General features: G+C 35.8%; 1 protein-coding gene across 4 annotated transcripts in view; it reads right to left on the reverse strand.

Annotated features, from left to right (window-relative positions):
* CCDC186 (coiled-coil domain containing 186) overlaps positions 1 to 15,639 on the reverse strand; it is a 47,763-nt gene that overhangs the window by 22,288 nt on the left and 9,836 nt on the right. For 2 of the 4 annotated variants that reach the window (XM_089898200.1, XM_089898199.1), the window contains exons 3-5: positions 11,447 to 11,573; positions 4,693 to 4,821; positions 3,187 to 3,252 (exon numbers count right to left, since the gene is read on the reverse strand). In XM_089898200.1, the coding sequence (XP_089754326.1) occupies positions 3,187 to 3,252; positions 4,693 to 4,821; positions 11,447 to 11,573 (322 nt within the window). Of the gene's footprint in view, positions 1 to 3,186; positions 3,253 to 4,692; positions 4,822 to 11,446; positions 11,574 to 13,317; positions 15,376 to 15,639 lie in introns of those variants that run through there. The other 2 variants (XM_089898201.1, XM_022568704.2) reach the window with 2 other exon arrangements.

Here is a 15,639-nt window from a genome sequence, read left to right on the forward strand (position 1 = left end):
GTTTTCTGTCAGGATCCTGAGTCTATGGCTGACAATTTCTAAAATCTATAATCTTAGCTCCCTCACAAAAAAGTAAGTAATATGCTAATTAGTGATCACTGGGTTCCTCTGTATGAAAAGTATTTGGCATTTTAACAAGAAATACCTAATTGGATTAGGTGTGACATCTATCTATATACTAACTTAAAATTCTCTGTAACTATAAGCTGGTACTCCATACTGTGAAATTTCATACAATGAAAACTTCTACAGATAGCCCTTCATTTAAGTAAATTCATAGTTTGCAAATATGATGAAGCACATACTTATTTTACAGAAGATGGATCCTTAAACTTTAAGGATCTTCAATGGCATCTAGTGGTAAACTCCAACTAATACTATAACTGAATTGAAGTAGGTTTAGCGTTAGGATAATGTGGGGAAACCTCCTATGCTCTGATAAAAGTGACTGACAAAAAATGTTTCATGAAGTTCTGCTACAGCTGATAAGCACATCGAGTAACCACTCAAAATACTATACATATAAGTATTTTTAAAAATCATCCAATTGGGATTTTTCCCCCATTGAAATAGCCTACTAATTTTCAAGAGAAATTAAAGAAAACACTGGAATAGGGATGGCAGAGATCCCTGAGGATCTGATGACATGCTTGTGGACAAATGATTGACAAAACCGTGATGGAATTGGCTGACAGAATTAGCTAGATTTTTAGATAATTGAATAACTGTACTTAGAAAAAGTCAACTAATGGTAATGTCAACTTTAAAAGAAGTCCAGTTCCATGATAACTTAATGCTTAGATAATGGATTAGCTTTTGGGAACACAATGAAGAATAAGCCATGGTAAGTCCTGGAAGAGCTCACTACCTAGTAAGAACAACACATAAACGAAGATTATGAAACAATTTCTAGTGGATGAATGTACAAAGTTCTTTGAAAATACAAAAATACTAACAGTCCCTGGGAAGGGTTGGCATGAAGGGTGAAAGATGCTATTTGTACCTGAACTAGGTGGTACACTTGAGCTAGACATTGAAGGACTCAGTAAAGGGATCAGTCAAGGAAAGGAATTCAAGCTAGAGTGGTTATCATGTGGTTATTTTAGGCTCAAATGCCTAAAAGTATAAAATAGCATGATATATTTAGAGGACATTAAATTATTCTGTAGTGATTAAATTTGGTGTGTTGATTGCAGTGGAGAGGAAGTAGTTATAAAACAGAAAAGGAGGTAGAGATCAGATCCTGAAAGGAAGAAGGACTTCTCTTCTTGTCATGCTAATGATTTGAGATTTTATCCTACAGGCAAAGAGAAGCCAAAGACAGATTTAATAAAAGGTGTTTTAAATTTTATTAAATTAAATTGTGTTTTAAAAAGATACCTGGTAGCAACATGGAAACTTCACTAAAGAGATAAGAAGCAGAAAACAGAAAATTATAATACATGAGATAACATATTACAAGGTTCTTAACTACAGGAGGGGATATGCACCAGAATGTCCTGTTACCCAGAGTCATCCCTGAATCAGCTGCAAAAGAATAACGTGGGGTGGGACTTCCCTGGTGATCCAGTGGTAAAGAATCTGCCTTCCAATGCAGGTGATGCAGGTTCGATCCCTGGTTGGGGAACTAAGATCCCACATGCCACAGGGCAACTAAGCCCGTGCGCCACAACTACTGAGCCCGCATACCTCAACTAGAGAACCCGTGTGCTGCAAACTACACAGCCCATGCGCTCTGGAGCCCTCGTGCCACAACTAGAGAAGTCTGCGTACCACAACTAGAGAGGAGCCCGTGCAGTGCAATGAAGAGCCCGCATGTCGCAACTAAGACATGACACAGCCAAAAATAAATAAATAAATTAAAATTTAAATAAATAAAACAAATGGATTTATTTAAAAAAAAAAAAAAAGAATAACCTGGGGTGCTAAAAGTTCACATTTCTATATCCCACCCCAGATAATAGCAGCACCTACTTCATAGATTGTTGGGAGTATCAAATGAGATAATTGACTACTCTTTAAGCTTCTATTGAAAGTCAGTCCATTACGGCACAGATAAAGAGGAGTCAGTAAAAGTCTTCGGATTTGACTAGTTTTAAGATGTTTACCATTGACTTGGATGAAGATATGAGTAACATAGTTGATAGGATTCAATAGTCAACTAAAATTAAGATAAACTGTAGAAGTAGTTCTGCTTCTCCAAGTATGGCAGATGAACCCTCCCCATTCAAAACACCTAAAATTTTAGATGAAGTACAACAAATGTTTTTTTAATGCACAGTTGAGCTCACAAGAAAGTATGGGAGGGCTTCCCTGGTGGCGCAGTGGTTGAGAGTCCGCCTGCCAATGCAGGGGAGACGGGTTCATGCCCCGGTCCAGGAAGATCCCACATGCCGCAGAGCGGCTGTGCCCGTGAACCATGGCTGCTGAGCCTGTGCATCCGGAGCCTGTGCTCCGCAACGGGAGAGGCCACAACAGTGAGAGGCCCGCATACAGAATAAATAAATAAATAAATAAATAAATAAAGTATGGGAAATTTCAGGGCCAAAAAATCTAAGAAGCAGCAGGAATCCAGAATGCTTCGTTAGGGCTGAATACTTACCAATATGAGGTCATGTGAGGCTGAGGGAGACATGCTACAAAGTCCCTAAGAATTTATAACTAACTCTACCCTCCTGTAAATTTGAGGTTCAGATACATTCTACATATCTGTTCTGAGAAATGGAGAAACCTCAAACTGGAAAATTAAACTGGGGAGTGTACACATGTGTGTGCAGGAACATGTGCACACTCATGCTAGGAAGCTATTTCTAAATAAAACTCACCAGGTTTGGTGACTCTAGGTTAAGGGTAAACAAGTGTTCATTTTACTATTCTTTTACCTTTTCTACAGGCTTAAAAATTCTCAAATCAAAAAGTTGAGAGGAAAAGTTAGGGGAGAAAAGGAATGAAGCCAATCTAGAAACAACTGAATGGAACAATCTCCAAAATCTACATAATAATACCCACCTCTTAGGGTTATCCTGAATATTAAATAAGTGAATATTTGTAAACCGTTTTCAGCTACTATTATTAACCTCACCCACACTCATCATTAGAGAGGAAACAGATACAGAGTACTGAGTGTAGTATGTTGCCACTTGTTTAAAAACGGGGGAGGATGGGAGGAATAAAGGAAATATATACATGCTTGTCCATGCAACAAATATTCTGAGAAGGATATATACAGGAAACTGGCATCAATGGTTGCCTCTGGGAAGGGTGCGGAGTGGGAGAAAAAGTTTGGAAGAAGACATGTTTTACTGTTTGAATTGTTATTGTGCACATTTTACTATCATTTTGTTTCTATTTTAAAATATAATTCCAAAGAATATATATAAATCTTTAAATTTATTTATTTATTTATGGCTGCGTTGGGTCTTTGTTGTTGCGTGCAGACTTTAGACGCGACAAACGGGGGCTACTCTTCGTTGCGGTGCGCGGGCTTCTCATTGCGGTGGCTTCTCTTGTTGCGGAGCACAGGCTCTAGCTGCGTGGGCTTCAGTAGTTGTGGCACATGGGCTCAGTAGTTGTGGCTCATGGGCTCTAGAGCGCAGGCTCAGTAGTTGTGGCGCATGGGCTTAGTTGCTCTGTGGCATGTGGGATCTTCCCGGACCAAGGCTCGAACCTGTGTCCCCTGCACTGGCAAGTGGATTCTTAACCACTGCATCACCAGGGAAGTCCCCAAGAATATATATATATATATACACACACACACACACACACACACACACATTTCTTCTCTTATAAATTTATTTATTTTGGGCTGCACTGGATCTTTGTTGCTGTGTGCGGGCTTTTCTCTAGTTGCGGAGAGCGGGGGCTACTCTTTGTTGCAGTGCCTGGGCTTCTCATTGTGGTGGCTTCTCTTGTTGCAGAGCACGGGATCTAGGTGCACAGGCTTCAGCAGTTGTGGCTCGGAGGCTCTAGAGCGCAGGCTCAGTAGTTGTGGTGTATGGGCTTATTTGCTCCACGGCATGGGGGAATCTTCCCGGACCAGGGATCAAACCCGTGTCCCCTGCGTTGGCAGGCGGATTCTTAACCACTGCGCCACCAGGGAAGTCCCCAAGAATATATATATTTTTAAAGCTCACTAAGTTATTCTAATGAAGCTATGTTTGGGTCCACTAAAACCAACAACTTCTTAATGTCTTATCTTCTACATTTCTCTTTAATTAGTATAAAAGGTTTGAGAACTGATAGTGTAAATTTTAAATATATAACATTCGTAATGCTCAGGGTAAGCATATTGTAAAGAATCACAGGAATAAAGGTTGAAGTTTTTTGTTGTTAGCGTGCATTTATGTATTGCTTTAGCTTTTTTTTTTTCTTTTTTTTTGCAGTACGCGGGCCTCTCACTGCTGTGGCCTCTCCCGTTGCAGAGCAAGTGCTCCGGACGCGCAGGCCCAGCGGCCATGACTCGCGCACCCAGCCACTCCGCGGCATGTGGGATCTTCCCAGACCGGGGCATGAACCCGTGTCCCCTGCATCGGCAGGCGGACTCTCAACCACTGTGCCACCAGGGAAGCCCCCTGCTTTAGCATTTTTAAAATCCTAATCCTAATACACACTAATGTCCAAAACTGTCTAAAAGGTTACTTAATATACAAAGAATCATCAGAAAGTTAATAATAATAATGCCTTGAAAAATACCTGTTCCATCCGATGGGCCATCTCTTTGTGTAATTGCTGAATTGCATTTTTAGTTGCAATGTCTTGAGCTAGTACTTTATCTTTGGAAGCTTGAACTTCTTTATTAAGTTCCTCTATTCTTGATTCTAACTGTAAAGAAAATTATTTCCAGATTATTTTTATAGTTATAACAAACAGACCACCAATATTTCAAATAAATATAAACAATGTAAACAAGCATAAAGATGGCAATGAATATACTTCAGCCATAGAAATCAAAAGTAAATGTTAGCAATGTTCTGATATATCAATAGAATTAAGTCAGAATAAATCTGAAGCAGATTCTGATAAGATGGATGATAAGCTCTAGAGTAATTACCAATGAAATAATTCAGAAAATACCATGAAAAAAATTTTAATGTTACATATTTACTTAATGCAAAATAAAGCAGTAAATGAGACACAGGGAAACAAAACAGAAACATACAGAAAGACATATAGAAAATACAGATATAGAAAATTAAAAAATGGTAGACAAAAATCGAACTGTCAATAGTAACATTAAATGAGAGTAAATAATCATATCAAAAGGCAGAGATCTTCAGACTGGAATAGAAAACAAGATCCAGACTGGAATAAAAACCAAAATGCTGTTTACAAAGGTACTTTAGGGGATTCCCTGTCAGTCCAGTGGTTAGGACTCTGTGCTTTCACTGCCGAGGGCGCGGGTTCAATCCCTGGTTGGAGAACTAAGATCCCACAAGTCACGCGGCACAGCCAAAAAAAAAAAAAAAAATAAGGTACTTTAGATTCATCTCATAATGATAAAAGGGTCAATCCAGCAGAAAGGTATGGTAATTATAAATATACATGCACCTAGTAATATAGCACCAAAATACATGAATCAATAACTGACAGAAATGAAGAAGGAAGTGGACAATTCAATAATAATAGTTGGAGACTTCAATACCTCACTTTTAGTAATGAACAGAACTAGAAAGAAGATTAAGAAGGAAATAGGAGACTTGAACACAACTATGTAACAACTAAATCTAACACATCTATACAACATTCCATTCAGCAACAGCAGAATACACCTACTCCTCAAGTGAACGTGAAATATTCTTCAGGACAGAACCTATGCTAGGTCTTAAAGCAAATCTCAATAAATTTAAAACACTGAAATCGCACAAAGTATCTTCCTTTGACAACCATAATGGAATGAAATTAGAACTCAGTAACACAGAGAGAAACTTGACAATTCATAAATATGTAAAAATTAAACAACATCTAAATGACCAAGGGAGAAATCAAAGAGAAAGTAGAAAATAAGGTGACAAATAAAGATACAACATATTTATGGGATGCAGCTAAAGCAGTGTTTAGAGGGAAATTCGTAGTTATAAACATCACTATTGAAAAACAAGAAAGGTCTCAAATCAAAACTAAACTTTCATCTTAAGACACTGGGAAAAAAAAAAAAGAGCAAACTAAATCTAAAACCGGTAAGAAAAAGGAAATAATGAAGATTAGAGAGGAAAGTAATGAAATAGAGAATAGGAAAATGGAGAAAAATCAACAAAACAAAAAATGCTTCTTTGAAATGATCAACAAAACTGACAAACTTTTAGCTAGATTGATCACAAGAATCAAAATGAAAGAGGGACATACTGACCTTACAGAAATAAATGAAATTTACAGAAATAAATAATTATGAATGAATATTATGAACAATTTAACTTAGATTAAATGCACAATTCCTAGAAAGACACAAACTACCAAAACTGGCTCAAGAAGAAATAGAAAATCTGTATAGACCTACACAGGCATATCTCAAGAGATACTTGTTTAGTCCAGACCACTGTAATAAAGCAAGTACTGCAATAAAGCAAGTCACACAAATTTTTTGGTTTCTCAGTGCATATTAAATTTATGTATACACTATATTGTAGTCTTTTAAGTGTGCAACAGCATTATGTCTAAAAAATCTGTACATACCTTAATTAAAAAATACTTTATTGCTAAAAAATGCTAACCACCATCTGACAACACAGGTTGCCACAAATCTTCAATTTGTAAAAACCACAATATCTTATGAAGTGCAATATGGTGAAGTGCAATTTTAAAAAAGGCATGCTTGTAATAAGAGATTAAATTAGTAAAAAAAAAAAATTTTTAACTACCCACAAAGAAAAATTCAGGTCCAGGTGACTACATAGGTATATTCTACCAAACATTTAAATAATTAATACTAATTCTTCACAAATTGTCCCCCCCAAAAAAAGGAACACTTCCCAACTCGATCTATGAAGTCAGTACTATGCTGCACCAAAACCAAACAAAGACCTCACAAGAAAAGAAAGCTACAAGAGCAATAGCTCTTATGAATATAGGCAGAAAAATTCTCAACAAAATACTAGCAAAAAATTCTGCAATATATAAGAATTATACTCCATGACCAAAAGGGATTTATCACAGTAAAACTATGTTGGTTTAATATCCAAAAATCAGTTAATGTAATACACCATATCGACAGAACAAAAAACACATAATCATCTCAACAGATGTAGAAAAAGCATTTGGTAAAATTCAACACTCTTTCATGATAAAAATACTCAACAAACTAGGAATAAAAAGGAACTTCTTCAACCTGATAGCATCTATGAAAAGCCGACAGCTAGCTAACACCGTACTTAGTGGTGAAAGACAATGCTTCAGAAATGAGAGAAGGATATCTACTCTTGCCACTTCTACTCAACATTGTATTGGAGGGTCCAGCCAGGGAAATCAGGCAGGAGATGAAATAAAAAGCACTCAGATGAGAAAGGAAGAAGTAAAACTCTCTACATGCAGATGACATGATTTTATATATGGAAAATCCTAAGAAATCTGCCAAAAAATTTTAGAACTAATAAACAAGTACAGCCAAGTTACAGAATATAATATAAAAAAATTGTTGGGACTTCCCTGGTGGCGCAGTGGTTAAGAATCCACCTGCCAATGCAGGGGACACGGGTTCAAGCCCTGGTCCGGGAAGATCCCACATGCTGCGGAACAACTAAGCCATGCGCCACAACTTCTGAGCCTGTGCTCTAGAGCCCACAACCCACAACTACTGAAGCCTGCACACCTAGAGCCCATGCTCCACAACAAGAGAAGCCACCGCAATGAGAAGCCCACGCACCACAACAAAGAGTAGCCCCCGCTTGCCACAACTAGAGAAGGCCTGCATGCAGCAACGAAGAGTCAATGCAGCAAAATAAATAAAGTTTTATATACACTTGTAATTAACAATCTGAAAATGAAATTAAGAAAACAACTCCATTTACAACAGCATCAAAAAGAATAAACCACCTAGGAATAAATTTAATGAAGGAATTGCAAAAATTACTCCGAAAACTACAGAGCACTTTAGAAAGAAATTAAAGATCTAAATAAATGGGAGGATATCCCTTGTTTGTGAATTGAAAAACATAATATTGTTAAAATGGCAATACTCTCCAAATGAAGTCTACAGATTCAATGCAATCCCTAACAAACCCAGTTGGCTTCACTGTAGAATGACAAGTTGATAGTAAGATTCATATGGAAATACAAGAAACTGAGAATAGACTATCTTGGAAAAGAAGAACAAAATTTGAGAACTCACACTTCCCAATGTCAAAACTTACTGCAAAACAACAGAAATCAAGATAGTGTGGTATTAGCATAATGAAAGACAAATAGATCAATGAAACAACTGAGAGTCTAGAAATAAGTTGATGTATCAATTGGTTTTCAACAGGGATGCCAAGACCATTCAATAGAGGAAGAATACTCTTTTTAATAAATGGTTCTGGGACAACTGGATAGCCATATACAAAAGAATGAAGTTGTATATCATACAATATAAAAAAAATTAATTCAAAAAGAATCAAGACCTAAATATAAAAGCCTAATTATAAAACTCTTAGAGGAAAACATAGGAGTAAATCTTCATGATCGTGGATTTGCCAATGGAGTCTTACATATGACACCAACTGCACAAGCAATTAAAAGAAAAAATAGATAAAACTGGACATCATCAAAATTTAAAACTTTTGTCCAAGTACACTATCAAGAAAGTGAAAACAAATCCACAGAATGGGAGGAAATATTTGCAAATCATATATCTGATAAAGGTTTATAATCCAGAATATAAAAAGAACTATCACTACTCAACAATAAAAAAGTTTAAAAATGGGTAGAGAAAATACTTCCCTAGAAGTATCTATTTAAGATATACAAATGGCCAAGAAGCACAGGAAAAGATGTGTAATTTCATTGGTGATTAAGGAAATGCATATCAAAATCACGAGATACCATTTCACAACCATTAGGATGGCTATAATAAAGAAGTCCAATAATAACAAGCATTGGCAAGGATGTGGAGAAAATGAAACCCTCATACACTGCTGGTAGGAATATAAAATGGTGCAGCCACTTTGGAAAACAGTCTGCCAGCTCCTCAGTAAGTTAAACATAGAGTTATCATTTGACCCAACAATTCCACTCCTAGGTAGACACCCAAAAGAAATGAAAGCATATGTCCACACAAAAACTTCTACATCGCAGCATTATTAATAATAGCCAGAAAGTGCAAACAACCCAAATATCCATCAGATGATGAAAGGATAAATAAAATGTTGTATACCTATACAACAGAATATCACTTGGCCATTAATTTAAGTACTGATACAAGCTACAATTTGATTGAAACCTTGAAAACATTACACTAAGTGAAAGAAGCCAGATATTATATGATTCCACTTATGTGAAGGAAAAGGACACATATTATAGGATTCCATTTATATGAAATGTTCAGAATTGGCAAATATATAGAGAGACAGAAAGTAGATTAGTTGTTCCCTAGGGCTGGGGGGAGACAGCTGCAAGGGGTTGGAGGGAAATGAGGAGTGACTACTAATGGATTCAGAGTTTTTTGTATGATAAAATTTTCTAAAATTGTGACAAACCCTGCACAACTAAAAACCACTGAACTGTATACTGAAATAAGTGAATTATATGGTATGTGAATTATATCTCAAAAAGCTGTTATAAAAAACCCTAAATATTAGTTTACATATAGTACATGTTTACTAATTATCCTTATGACAAAATTATTTAGAGCAACACTGTCCAATAGAAATATAAGCCACAATTTTTTTTTTTTTCATTTTTGCTGTACGCGGGCCTCTCACTGTTGTGGCCTCTCCCATTGTGGAGCACAGGCTCCGGACGCTCAGGCTCAGCGGCCATGGCTCACGGGCCCAGCCGCTCCGCGGCATGTGGGATCCTGCCGGACCGGGGCACGAACCCGTGTCCCCTGCATTGGCAGGCAGACTCTCAACCACTGCACCACCAGGGAAGCCCCTAAGCCACAATTTTTTAGTAGCCACATTTTAAAAAGCAAAAAGAAACAGGTGAAATAAATGTTTTATTAAACCCTATAAATATCATATCAACGTGTAATCAACATGAAAAACTGAGCCATTTTATCTTTTTTTGTACTAAGTCTTTGAAATTAAGTGTGTATTTCACACTTACATCACCTCTTAATTTGGACTAGCCACCTTTTAGTGCTCAATAGCACTATGGCTAGTGGCTGCCATATTAAGTGGTGCAGATTCACAGATAAAATTAGGAAAGAAAACTCTGCTATACTGGCTAGCAAAAGAATGGTGAATCGAATTTTCTCTTTTAAAAAGGCACAACCACTAACAAGCTCATGAAAAGAACAGCTCTGGTTCACCTCCATCTATTTAGTCTGAAGTTTCCGGTCATCAGCAGTGACCTGCCTACCAAAATATAGATTCAGGCTACTATTAAGGCACCTTCACACTTTAAAATTCTAAGTTTGGTCTGCATGCAGTAGCCCTTTCCACACAAAAATCAGGATTAAATATGTAAAATTTTACAAATATGGTCACCTTCCAACTATGTAAAGGTTCATTAAGTATACCAAGGCATAGATAAGTGAAACTTGGTTTTTTATTATATTACTACCAGCTGTTTACTTTTATTTTCATTATATAGCTTTCTGTGAAAGATGAGGCAAAAAGAAAGACTTTTAAGGCTACAATGTTTCTAATCCTTCCCACAGAAGAAAAAGCAGCTCAGAAAGATAAAGAGCAGCTGAGCTTTGCTACCAGTCTTGAATATGAACTTTGTCAATCCAAGCATCACAGTACATTAAAAAAAAAAAACAGAGAAAGAAAAACAAAAAGAAACAAAGATGAACTTTGTCAATCCAAGCATCACAGTACATTTAAAAAAAAGAAAAGAAACAAAGAAAGAAAAAAAAAGAAACAAAGAAAGAAAAGGCAAGGCTGGGGAAGCTAGCTCACCAGATAAAGTCTGAAGAGAGCCAGTCTTCAGTATAGTTCACAAAATACTGAGAATGGAAACATATTAAACTATAAGCTTGAAAACATTCTAACGCCAGATATAAACTTTTAAGTATATACTGCTTCTTCCAAAACAATCTATTTGACTGCCAAACAAATAGTCTTTCCCACTCAGATTTCTATTATATATAGAATACAGTCACACATATCACATAGAAATATTAATTTATATAAAACAGAAAGATCAACTATGATTCCCAGTTCATAAAAGAGAATGCTTCACATACCAAGCAATCTTCTGCATTTAAAGTATGATTTAACTGACAGAACTTCAATTTACACACAAATATTCAGGAATGTATTTATTTTATATATTGAAGAACAGACTTTAAAGATTTTTGTCTTTTTACCTGTTTAATTGTGTTCATATGCTGCTTCTCTGTTTCTGTTCTTTTTTTTAGTTCTTCTCTTAAATTGTCTTTTTCTGAACAAATGTCTAAGATAAGCTCCTGATGCTTCTTATTTTCTTTAATTAACCTAAATATAAAAAGGCAGTATCAGTAAAACATAATTAAAAATGACAATGTGTAATATAATCTGTTTGCAGACTAGGGTGTACATACCTATGATTAAGAAATGAAAATTCCCAAGGAGTCCTTTTGTAATGATATATTATACTTTACAAAACATTCTCTGGCCAGTCAGGCTATTAACTTTTTCCTAGAAATTTGTATTATTTCAAATTAAGAGAAATATAATCAGATAAAGAAAACCACACACTTTTAAGTTTATGTCTACAGTCTTATGAATTATGTAGTTCATCCCTTCAGCACTGGAATTCCTTCAGGTCAGTCAGTGGCAACCAGGGGCAATTTTTCCCCTCCAGGCATCTGTCTGGAGAAACTTTTTGGTAGCCACTACAGTGGTGAGGGTTGCTACTGGCTTCTTGTGCACAGAGACAGGGATGCTGCTAAACATCCTACAATGCACAGGATAGCCCCAGCATCAACAAAAAATGATCTGCCCCCATATGTTGACATATGTGCTGTGGTTGAGAAATCTTGCTTTAGATTTCTAAAATATTTTAATGATATTCTTATAGTTACAAAAGTAGTCTATGTAAAATAATAAAGTTTAAGCAGAAATTTCATTTTGAGTTCCCTAGAAAAATATAAATAAAACCTTAAAAATTACCTGTAAAAGTACTCAGAACTATAAAGTAAGATACCTAAGAGGGTTAACAGCTAATATTTTAGGATTACTAGCAACAGCTATTATTTGACATTTATTGCACAATTACTATTTACTAAGTTTAGCTTTAAATGCATTATTTAACACTCAGGTCTATAAATTAATAAGTCTATGAAATTATTATTATGCTTTATGAATTTGAAAACAAACGAAAACTGAAGCCTAGAACTTATTCCAGGTTATATAGCTAGTAAGCGGTTGAACTGAGATTTGGACCCAGGTCTAATTCCTTGCCATCTTCTCCTTTGAAGATCCCTCATTTACTCAACAAATGCTCACTGGGTACCTACTATGTACCTATATTAGTCTATATGTTGGGGGTACATCAGCAAACTGTCCCTGCCCTCATGATGCTTACATTCTAACAGAGAAATTAAACAATAAATAGATATATAATGAAATACCAAGTTGTGATTAAGTTCTATTAAGAAAACTAAAGGAGGGCAAGAGGACAGGGAGAGTGACTTGAGCTGTGATTGTACATAAGGTAACCGGGACAGACCTCTCTGAGGAGGACAGTAATGCAGTGAGGAGGAAAGTCATGAAAATGTTTGGGAAAAGAAAAAAATGTGTAGCATGCAAGTTTCTTCAAGCCTTTTATGGCACAGGGGTTTAACTTTGTTTATGTACATGATTAAGGTGTACACTCAATTTGTTGCGAAAAACAATCTGAAACACAAGAATCCTGACTATACCTCGAAAGTAAACAATTTAGGGAGGGAGAAGTGAAGAACAGCAAGCCCTGAAATTGTTATTCTTACATGCCAAATGCATATCCTGTACACAAATAACTGTTCTTAATTAAGAATTCTGGTTGGGACCTTGGACAATAATATTGATGTTAGAAAATAGAGGAATGGATGTATAAACAAAGCCATTTGGAAATAGATGCATTCATGAAAATTTAAGCCAAAGGAACTGAAAGGTAGTTTTCTTTACAGAAAATTAAATGAAGGCAAAAGAAAAAAAATGAGTTGTTTTAGAGCTAACCTTAATCACAAAGCATTTTATTTGAAATTTAAAATATTACATGTATGGGTTTCCCTGGTGGCACAGTGGTTGAGAGTCCGCCTGCCGATGCAGAGGACACAGGTTCGTGCCCCGGTCCGGGAGGATCCCACGTGCCGCGGAGCGGCTGGGCCCATGAGCCATGGCCGCTGAGCCTGCATGTCTGGAGCCTGTGCTCCGCAACGGGAGAGGCCACAACCGTGAGAGGCCCGCGTACCGCAAAAAAAAAAAAAAAAATTACATGTATAACAAAAAATTAACTTAGATTTAAAATAATATTTGACATTTTTATAATGCTTTAATGTCCTCAAAACAATCCCATCAGGTAAGTATTGTCCCCTCATAAAGATGAAAAAATCTTCGTCTTGGAGAGGTTGATTTAACTAAGGAAACAGAGCGTGCAAGTGGTAATGGGAATCTTCCAACTCTGGGCTTCTGACCAGAACTGTGCTCACCCCAGTCTACCATGTGGCCACTGTTCGGACATGACGGAACAAAAGAGGAATTAATTTTCTATTGTATTCCTAATGTTTTTAGATAAATTTAATAACATGTAACTTGTTCATTTCAGATAACCACATTAAAAAAATCCACTGAAGCCAGACTAATTGGGTTTAACTTTGCCATTTACTAGCATGTGACCTGAAGCAAGTTACTTAACCTCTCTGTGCTTCAAGTACCTCATCTGTAAAATGGGAATAATAATAGTTCATACCACATAGGGTTGTTGTGAGGATTCCATGAGTTAATACATGTAAAGTGCCAGGCACATAATTAACAGCATTTAAGTGTTCCTGATATTATTATTAAATCTGTAACATCTTATAATTTACAAGAGAAGCTTGAAAGTGGTTAAGTCTCCAAATCTAAGGAAAGTAGAGGCATCAAGGATGATCTCAAAGGGAAGGTCTAAGAGGTAAGCACAGATAACAGGAAAATGAGGAAGTTACCCTAAAAAGCAAGAATGGCAGAAATACTGATGGTTCAAGTATAAAATCACACTTTTTTCAATAATAGCAGCATTCCAGTAAAGTTATAAGCAGGAGTAGCTGACATTGGTTTTTGCATAGTATTAAGAAAGGTATTAGATTCTCAAGAGATATTTGTACACTCATGTTAACAGCAACGTTATTCACACTAGCCAAAATGTAGAAGCAACCCAAATGTCCACTGATGGATGAACAGATAACAAAATGTGGTATGTATACATACAATGGAATATTATTCAACCCTAAAAAGGAAGGAAGCTCTGACACAGGCTACAATATGGATGAAACTTGAGGACATCTGCTAAGTGAAATAAGCCAGTCACAAAACGGCAAATAGTATCAAAAGCAGTTAAACTCTTAGAAACAAAGTAGAATGGTGGTTACCAGGGGCTGGGGCAGGGGGAAACAGGGAGCTGTTGTTTAATAGGTATAGAATTTCAGATTTGTAAGATGAAAAAGCTATGGAGATCGGTTGTACAATAATGTGAATATACTTAACACTACCAAACTGCACACATTTAAAAATGTTTAAGATGGTAAATTTTATGTTATGTGTATTTTATCACAATTGAAAAATAAAAAAATAGAAAAAAGAAGGGCTCTGGATGCTGAGATTAAAATTCATTGGGTAAACCAATGAAGGGTGAGCTGGCTTGGGGAAGACTGATCTACTGATAATCTGGAAGAGTAAATACTAGAAGCAAGGAGATCATTAAAAGTCAATTGCATATCAAGCAATATTTGGATTATGGTATATTTTCCTCTGTCATCCTCCTCTAGCGTGTAGATTTCCTCCTCCCCTTTCTCTACACACACCCCTCCCATTCCAAAAATTTTTTTACCATTCCAAAAATTTTTTTAAAGTATCACTTTTTTAAAAAGAGAATCTGTCTGTATTTTAGTGAAGGCTAGCAAGTTTTATTTTCCTTTATTAAAGGTTATAGGAGTACCTAAACATATGCATCACTCACATATATAAATCTAAAACAAAGAGTGATATAATATTATTAGGAAAAGATAAAATGAAATTAAACTGTTGTTAAAATAGAAATTAACTCCATAAATCCAAGAGAAGTCTAAAAATAACTATGTTCTTATTTACTGAATGACACTAAACCAATTCTTCTGTTCTAATTTTAATTTTTTAAACCAATGAATTTACAGTGGGAATTTTAAGAAAATTTTTTGAATTTTATAACTTGTCATTCCTCTTGAATTTATCTTAATTCTGACATTATGCTTTACATTCTTTCAAAACTGAAAAATTTGAAAGAATATAAATTTATTTCTCTTTATAAATCTTTCTAGATCTTTAATAAACTAACACTTTAATAAAACATTTATTCTTTTAAACT

This window comes from Delphinapterus leucas, chromosome 16 (genome assembly GCF_059928025.1).
Source record: "Delphinapterus leucas isolate spDelLeu-1000000601 "Yukka" chromosome 16, BTC_Dleu_Yukka2, whole genome shotgun sequence".
NCBI classification, from domain to species: Eukaryota; Metazoa; Chordata; class Mammalia; order Artiodactyla; family Monodontidae; genus Delphinapterus; species Delphinapterus leucas.